General features: G+C 44.5%; 1 protein-coding gene across 1 annotated transcript; it reads right to left on the minus strand.

Annotated features, from left to right (window-relative positions):
• Positions 1-282: 282 nt before the first annotated feature.
• On the minus strand, positions 283-1,443 carry LOC117345872 (P2Y purinoceptor 1-like). Its single transcript, XM_033915141.1, has one exon. The coding sequence runs from the start codon at positions 1,401-1,403 to the stop codon at positions 375-377; it is 1,029 nt and encodes a 342-aa protein (XP_033771032.1). The 5' UTR covers positions 1,404-1,443; the 3' UTR covers positions 283-374.
• Positions 1,444-9,252: the final 7,809 nt, after the last annotated feature.

Genomic DNA, 9,252 nt, shown 5'->3' on the forward strand with positions numbered 1-9,252 from the left:
CTTTCAGGACCAAGGGACATATTTGTCCCATAACTTTAAAATCCTATAAATTTTGATTGGGATAGTCTACAGTTCTAAATTTGATATGTACGGATTCCATATGATACTGCCTTTATGTAAACAAACTGGTTCCGACATTCATTCATTAGCGTCGTTGCCAGATTGACGAGAAGATTCACTTGCCACACTGTCCATAAGCTAGAAGTGTGATTTTTTTAAAAAAAAAATAATGATATTTCACAAAAAAAAATCAATTTTTTGGCATCTGCAAGCCCTTTTTACCATAAAAATGTCGTCAAAACCACAAAAATTGGCCTACGATCCTTATGGTCCTGAAAGGGTTAAACAAGGGTAATAAGCAGACACCCGAGTCCCTAAAGCCCCTCAGAAAGATCTTCACAGCCCGCATCCTGCAGTGGACTTTGAGTCCTAACCCCTAAGTAGATGAAGGACTGCCAGGCTCTCTGCCGAAACGTCCTCACCCTTGACACGATGTTCTCGTTAGTCACCAGGTAGACCAGAGGGTTAATGGCACTGTTGAGACAGGCCAACCCTCGGGTAATCTGATAGGACAGATAGAGGTTCTTCAAGGTCTGGGTGCAAGTTCCTTCGAGCTGCCAAACCCTGGACATCAGGTTGAGGTTGCGAAAAACGTGGTAAGGGAAGAAGCAAACGGAGAACAGGACCAAGACGATCACGACCAAGTTGATGCTCCGCGCCTTCAGGTTGGGGTCCACGTTGGTGTTTCTGCGCAGCACCGCCAGGACCCGCGAGTAGCAGCCCAGGATGACCAAGAAGGGCAGCACGAAGCCGCTGAGGGTGATGACCAGGGTGTAGGGCCGGTACGCCTCCAGGTCCTCGTCCCCGGTCGAGTCGTGGCACTGCGTGCGGTTGGCGTCGGTTTTGGAGAACCAGAGGTCGGGGAGGATCTGGACGAGCACCCAGAGCCAGACCAGGGCACTGAGGAAGACGGCGGGGCGCAGGGTCTGCAATCGGCCCATCATGGCCAGGGGGTGCACGATGCCCAGGTAGCGCTGGGCACTGATGCATGCCAGGAAGCCGATGCTGGCGTAGAGGTTGAGCTGGAAGAGGCAGCGGGCCAGCCGGCAGAAGCCCGAGCCGAAGGACCACACCGAGCCGTTCAGGTAGTAGGAGACGAAGAAGGGCAACGTGATGGCATAGAGGAGGTCGGCCAGCCCCAGGTTGAGCACCAGCACGTTCAGGCTGCTCCACTTCCTCCAGCTGGCGCCGAGGCTCCACAAGCCCAGGCAGTTGGCCACCACCCCGATCAGGAAGGCGAGCAGATAGACGGCGGGCAGGAAGCGGTTGGTGAAGTCTTTGTTCACCGGGCACTGGTGGAGACTGGCATTGGGGGACTCGACGGTGAGGTCCTCCACCTTCATCCTCAGAGTCCCCGCCGCCCCCCCCCCCCCCGGCTGCTCTGTAAGCTCTTCTTGGTCCTGTGGGTGGATGCTGCTCGGGGCTGCGCCAGCCGGGGACTTGGACCGTGCAAGGCGGTCGCCTAGTCACCTTCTCGTTCCGCCATAGCCTTCCAGGTCGCCACGTGGAGGGAGAGAACTGCTCGGGCTCGGCACCCAGGCTGGAGGTTGCCGAGGCGGAATGGAGAGTGGGGGCGAGCTGCTCCGCCTCTTGAACAAGTGAAAGTTCTTGCGAGTCCTGGCAGGCGCTCAGCGGTCCGCCTTCACACTCCTTCCCTTCTCCCCTCCCCACCATTGGTTTTATTTCCAATTATAAGATTGTAATGAATGAATTAAGCAAATATACAATCCATACATATTACTATCATCCCTCCCCTCCCCAGAATGGAAGGTGACACCAATGGCCAGGTGGTTTGTGTTTTTTTTTTTTTTAACCAAATGTCTATATTTCCTCAGAAATAATTACGTTCTTCGTTAGTGAGCAACATCTTCTGAAAAAGGAAATTATCTTTAAAAACATGAAAACTTCCAGAAAGAAAGCCGAAGTAGCAGAAACAGATGGCACCGGTTTCAGGGACAGAAGTTCAGCTTCTTAAATGTAAGTGATGACATGGATTTGTCCTGGAAGGGAGCTTCAGTAAACTGGTTAGTCTACAAAGCTGCAATCGGTCTCTCATGTCTGTAAATAATCATTTATTTAAACAAGGTTAAATTTTAAATAAACTGCCATTATTTTCAAATTGTCTTGTTTTGACACTAATGAAGACAGACCTGCTCAACGGTGCCAGTCTTCACTGCTCTAGCAAAAGATATTTAGTAACTAACTAACCCCACCCCCATCCCTTTTACAAAACCTCAAAAATGTTTTTTTAGCACCGCTGGCAGCTGCTCCGATGCTCATAGAGTTCCTATGAGCGTAGTGCAAAGCATTCAGCGTGCTAGCCAGCGCTAAAAACTGCTTTCACAATATATGTAACTAGGAGGGATCTTCAAAAAGTTTCCACACTTTTATTTTTTTAAACACTATTTATTAAATATCTGAAAAGCAAATTACATCACTTTTCCACATTCACTTCTCCCTCCGTATTCGCTGTAAATGTTGCTACTTATGATTTTAAAGCGTTTGAGGCTTGTGCAGATGAGGACGGAGCTTAGGCATTGGTGGAATGAGGCATTATGACATCACAGTCTGAGCTCTAGAATGTTGCTACTTAGGATGTTAAAGTGTTTGAGGCTTGTGCAGATGAGGATGGAGCTTAGGCATTGGTGGAATGAGGCATTATGACATCACAGTCTGAGCTCTAGAATGTTGCTACTTAGGATGTTAAAGTGTTTGAGGCTTGTGCAGATGAGAATGGAGCTTAGGCATTGGTGGAATGAGGCATTATGACATCACAGTCTGAGCTCTAGAATGTTGCTACTTATGATTTTAAGTGTTGAGGCTTGTGCAAATTAGGACGAAGCTTGCAGGAATGGGGCAGTGACAGGAAAAGAACTCGGGACGGGAAGTTATAGGCTCTCAAAGGCTCTGAAGAAGATTCTGTGCGATGGATGGAAACATCTGTTCCATTAGTTGTTCTTGAGGGGGTAGTGTTGCCCATTTCTTTTTCTGCATGTTTGACATGTTAATCTGTGGAGGGAGCAGATATGATCACACAATGTCATTGTTGAAACAACTCCGTAGGCTATCAGTAAAATATTGTCTTGTTTACAACGTCCTTATGTTGATTTTCAAAGTAAAGCATGATGGGATTCCCTGGTATCTGACTCAGATGTTGAAGGTGTACCAACCACATGGGCCCTTGAGGCCAGAGGGGATGTTAAAGTTGGCTAGTGAAGAGCCCGTAAGTGAGAAAATGAGAGCTTCAATAATCTCTGTAGTAGGGGTGCTTTTAGGAAATAATTTGACTGGACCACTTAGGCTCTTTTCAGCCATTCAGAAATTTAAAAGGGTGTTGAAAACAACTTTATTTATGGAGGCGTTATGCTGAATTTTATCCAATGATAGTAACCCTAGAGAATTTTTGGTACATGTAAATTATTTTCTGTTGTACTGTTATTTATGTACTCGGGGAACCTCTTAGATTTAAGCAGAGGTATACGTTTTAAAATAAATAATAAATAAATAAGATGGCTGCTTGCTTCACTGATTTTTAGTTGGCTACACCCAGATCAGACGCCAATGGTTTCCTTCCTCTCTAGAGCTCTTTCTTTGATTTTGGTGTCAGACTCTGTGGGTGCCTGAGCAAATTCTTTAACTATGGTTAAGGGACTGGGGGAGTTGCCGTACAATGAAAGGCTAGAGAAACTGGGCCTCTTCTCCCTTGAAAAGAGGAGAATGAGAGGGGACATGATCGAAACATTCAAGATAATGAAGGGAATAGACTTAGTAGAGAAAGAGAGACTGTTCACTCTCTCCAAGATTAAGAGAAAGAGAGGGCACTCTCTAAAGTTGAAAGGGGATAGATTCCGTACAAACGTAAGGAAGTTCTTCTTCACCCAGAGAGTGGTGGAAATCTGGAACACTCTTCCGGAAGCTGTTATAGCTCTTTAAAGCCTGTTCCTCCAGCCAACCTACCCAACCTTACCTCCGACTCTTTCACCCCAGTCCCAACACTCCACTGTAAAGCCAGATCAGTCTGCAATAAGACCCAAATACTAAAAGACCTACTCGGAGACTTCGATCCAGGTTTCTTGTGCATCACAGAATCATGGATCGAAAAAGATGATTTATTCACACAAAATGATAGACGTCTGAACAAAGGATAGTCGCGTCCACGTTTCTAGACGTGGGCGTAACCTGGGCGTGGCAATGGGCAGGTACTAGTTAGACGCTACGTAGGCGGCCTACCGCATCTAAATATCGTCTATAATGTAGGCGTAAGAAATGCTGGTCTAACGTGGATTTTGCTTCATTTCAATGCAGTTTCAACTTTCGTAATTCCGGCTCCCTGATAGACGCGAGTTAGACGTCCTTTGAGCTTTTGCAACAATAATTCCAATAGTGACTTTGAATAGGTATTTTTCATCTTTTCTCTGTCCTAATAAATTTAATGACACCATATCAATAGAACACATTATATTGCATGGATAACAAACTACATTTCTACCCAAACAAAAATATAATTTACACATGGCTTTCCTGTTTAAAAACAACTCCCTTTTTTTCTCAACAAACAGCACTGCAATCGGCTCTCTTTTGAAAGCAAAGAAAGAACAGGAAACATATATCATTATTGCACACATTACTTCATTTCTCAGCACTTAAAAAGAGAATAAACAGATACACACCTTAACATTCAGCTTCCCTCATTGCAAAATGGAGGTCTTCAGCTGCATAAAGCTGACCTCATTGTGACCTCATCAATCTGCACCTTCAAAGTAGTATGCCACAATTAAAAGATGCGCTGGGTGTAGAACTCACAACCTCTGGATGACTAGCACAGCATATTTACCCATAGAGCTACAGCAGCTTCTACTTAGGTCCATCTCACCACCCTTTCATATCATACTTGACTGATCTGCCTATGTATCATCTCATTAGCTATCATGTCACACTCAGCTCAAAGAAAGCATTTCTAGCTCACCAGGTTAATGTGCCTGATCCAACCTCTCAAGGTCACCGGTTCAACTCCCACCATCAGCATACCTCTTTTTCACAGCTTCCTATTAGCACTCAAAATGGTATATATATATATATATATATATATATGGTGGACTTTGCTGTTTTTCATGGTTAGGGTTAGGGTTAGGATATTATGCTGCAGGAGTGTGTGTTGGGGTGGGGGAGGGGGTCTAGGATGACAGAGAACAGGCTGCTGAGAATTGGTGCAGATCATTTTAAGGATCAACTCAAATACGTTTAAGCAAAGGAATGCCTAAAGATTTGGAAGGTTTTCTGGTAGAAAACAAATATCAAATATGTATTAAGGAATTGCAGCACAAATGACGCCGATCGTTAAGGGCAAAGAACACTGCTTTTCCGCATATCACGCCTAAACGGAACAGATTACTTACAGTCATACATCCATTAGTACAGTGCTTAGAATGAAGATTAGCGTGTGAGCATGGTCTGGGTTTCACATTAGAAAAATGGAGTTTGCGTTCAATCAAAACAGCACTTTTGGACTCCACATCACATGTATTCAACCATACTTGGGAATATGGATTTGGGGCTCAGTGAAAGCAGCGCTTTTAACCATTGAGCTACCACTCTTTTGTCTCAGCCTACTATGAGATTATAGCTAAGCTGCTTTTACCTTAGCAGTTCACTAAGGTATGATATGACAAGGGAGCCAGAGACATTGGAGCAAAAGGTGCTGTAGCTCAGTGAGTAAAGGCGCTGTACCTGAAGCAGAAAGAGACTTAGGGGTGATTGTCAGGGAAGACATGAAGTCTGCAAACCAAGTTGAGCAAGCTTCATCCAAAGCAAGGCAAATCATAGGTTGCATACGCAGGAGTTTCGTCAGCCGTAAACCTGAAGTCATTATGCCACTGTATAGATCCATGGTGAGACCGCACCTGGAGTACTGTGTGCAATTTTGGAAGCCACATTACCGCAAGAATGTGCTGAGACTGGAATCGGTCCAGAGAATGGCCACCAGGATGGTCTCGGGACTCAAGGAGCTCCCATACGAGGAGCGGTTAGGGAAGTTGCAGCTCTACTTACTCGAGGAACGTAGAGAGAGGGGAGATATGATCGAGACATTCAAGTACCTCACAGGTCGCATCGAGGTGGAAGAGGATATCTTCTTTTTCAAGGGTCCCGCGGCAACAAGGGGGCATCAGTGGAAAATCAGGGGCGGGAAACTGCACGGTGACACTAGGAAGTTCTTCTTCACTGAAAGGGTGGTTGATCGCTGGAATAGTATTCCACTTCAGGTTATCGAGGCCAGAAGCGTGCCAGATTTTAAGACCAAATGGGACAGACATGTGGGATCTATCCGCAAAGATAGATAGGGAGGGTCATTGGAGTGGGCAGACTTGATGGGCCGTGGCCCTTATCTGCCGTCTATTTCTATGTTTCTATGTACCGATCTTCCGGGGGTTGTGGGTTCAACTCCCGGCTTGTCTTTTATTTGTGGCATATCTACCTTCCAGGTGCACCTTGATGATGCTTTACACTTCGTATAGGAGTTGATTATAACATTACTGTACAACTTTCTGTGTAGCAGAAAAATAAACTTTTCCCCCTTCCATGCTAAGAATTTGAGTTCAACTCATCTTATATTTCTCCTTTTAAACATGGCATACTTTGTTAGTTTTTATCATGGTAAAGTATACATTTCTGAAATCATGAAGACAATATATATAAAACAGCAGTGTTTTGTCTCCTAGCGGTATAAGCAAATCAAAATTGCTATTGTACGGTTTGTTATCTAGCACCTTCAAGGTATTATGCCACAATTAAAAGATGTGCTGGGTGTAGAACTCACCACCTCCGTACGACTAGCACAGGAGTTTAACCCATAGAGCTAAAGCAGCTTCTGCTTAGACCGATCTCACTGCCCTTTCATATCATACGTGACTGAGCTGCCTATGTATCATCTCATTAACTATCATGTCACAATAAGCACAAAGAAAGCATTTCTGGCTCACTAGGTTAATGCGCCTGTTCCAACCTCTCAAACTCCCCGGTTCAACTCCCACCTTTGCTCTTTTTAATAAGGTCCTAGCAGCTTCTTATAACAGGGTCTACATGGTGGACTATGCCATTTGTAAGGTACACATTTCCCTTTCCAGGCAAACCTATTTTCAACTTACCATGGCTCAGACATCCTAAGCAGTGATGAGAGGAAACCTTTCCTCTGACAGCAAGATGACATTTGTGGATTGCCTGGTTAATGTGCTCTATTACGCCTTGTCCATCTTCTCAAGCACCCTGGTTCAAATCCCATCCTCACCTTCACTTTTTCATCATTGCATCCTAACAGTTCTCAGAAGTGGTGGAATTTGCTGTTTCTCATCAGCATTCTGCAGCCACAGGTGCATGAGATACTTTCATTTGCTCCCAACTACAAGCCATTCTAGTAGGAATGTGTTTCTTTTGATGCAATATAGGCATTGGCCAACAGCTATGAGTTAAATCAAACTTCAGAGGGCTTGGACAGGTGTTGAAGAATGATACATTAGTAATGGTCAATGCAGTTTGGCTTGACAGTTAGGGGGGGATGTTGGGGTGGGGGAGGGTGTTCAGCATGAGAGAGAACAGGGTGCATTAAAAATTAGACAATGGCTGCAGATAATAAAAGCTGAATCAAAATATTTATATGTAAAGGCATGGCTAAAGAGTTACCAGGTGTCCTGGCTGTGAAATGAATATAAACTATTTGCTAACCTTATTCAAGACTTGAACCCCTGATGTATGGAAGATAAAAAAAGCAGTGTCTTAAGGCATAGAGCTATAGAGGTAACTTTGCTTAAAACATAGAGCTTCGTATCAAAGCTTAGAGATGTGAAGGAAATGACTACAACGTCACTACAGCTGTATATGGCAAAACGACATCCAATGCACGTCCAATTAGATTTGAATTATTTCGGCGGGAAGTTTTAACGGTTCCTATGACGTCAGACGCTAATTAGGCGTGCTGAGTATATAGAAAGCTTTGGCACAGCCATTTTTCCTATGTAAGACCCCTCATGTGAGTTGGTGTTTGTGGTGCTCCGTTTCCTCAATGATGAAACTTTGTGCTATGACTTGCCTGTTCTCCTTTATACTCCCTTCTGCCTTTGCCACTCCTCCCCACCCCCATTATCTGTATTTCTTTTGTTTATGGATTTTTCTGGGTGTTGGTGTGAGGGATTGTTGAGGACTTAGGTTTTGTGTTAAGTGTAGAGGGGAATCAATTGTTAGGGAAAAGAAGGGGCCAGGCCAGGTTACACACAGATGCCCACGCCCACCACTCTCCCTGCTTTCATAATGTCATGGTCTGCCCCCACCTCCATTTTCCATATCAGCAGAGTACACCAAAAAGAAAGAGCAGAGGGGGCCTACAATTTTCAATTAACTCCAAGTGGAATGGATGGGAACCTGTGTTTAAACATGGGAAATATGTCATCAACCAAGGCAGCTACTGCACCAAATGGGATAGATATTAATGAGATTCTTAAGTTGAATGCAGAAGAGGTGTTTAAAAATGGCCAGACTTGGGGGGGAGAGAGACTGAGAGATATGCTGGATAGTAGTCTGGAATGAGAAAAGATAAAAGCAAGAGATGGAGGATGTCATGGAGGCAAGGAGAGATTAGGGATGCGAGGGTATTTGCAAACAGAAAGGGTGAAAGGTTGACACTGGGGATGGAAGGAGGTTAGGGAGAAACACTAGGTTTTGAGGTGGAAAGGAGAGATGGCATGTAGGTTCCAGCCCCCCTCCCCCCCCCATTGGTATGCATCAAGTAAAATAACTGAAAAGAGAGGGACAGATGTTGATGCATAGGGAGCTAGGTTGTGAAAGGTGGGATAAGAGGATTGTAAGGGATAGCCCTAATGAGCATGAATGAGAGACCAGCATCTAATGGAGGTGTCAGCCATCAAATCTACCACTATGCATATCCATTAGGGGTATCCTCAAAACCTAACTGGCCTAGTGGTCGTTCATGACACTGTTGGGACATACCTCTGTAAACCATATGATACAGCAATGTAGCTCCGTGAAGCACCTAACGAATACAATATATGCAGAAACACAAACACACTGTCAGCTATATATGTTTCATTTATTTGATTGATTTTATTGTAAAACATCAATCCATTGGCTTGCCGTTATACATGATAGATGGTAAAATGCATAATACAGGATGCAAATAGATGGCAC

Source organism: Geotrypetes seraphini, chromosome 11 (genome assembly GCF_902459505.1).
Source record: "Geotrypetes seraphini chromosome 11, aGeoSer1.1, whole genome shotgun sequence".
Lineage (NCBI taxonomy): Eukaryota > Metazoa > Chordata > Amphibia > Gymnophiona > Dermophiidae > Geotrypetes > Geotrypetes seraphini.

Excerpts from the sequence above, each read along its gene's own strand:
- LOC117345872 (XM_033915141.1), bottom strand. The coding sequence starts at position 1,403 with ATGAAGGTGGAGGACCTCACCGTCGAGTCCCCCAATGCCAGTCTCCAC.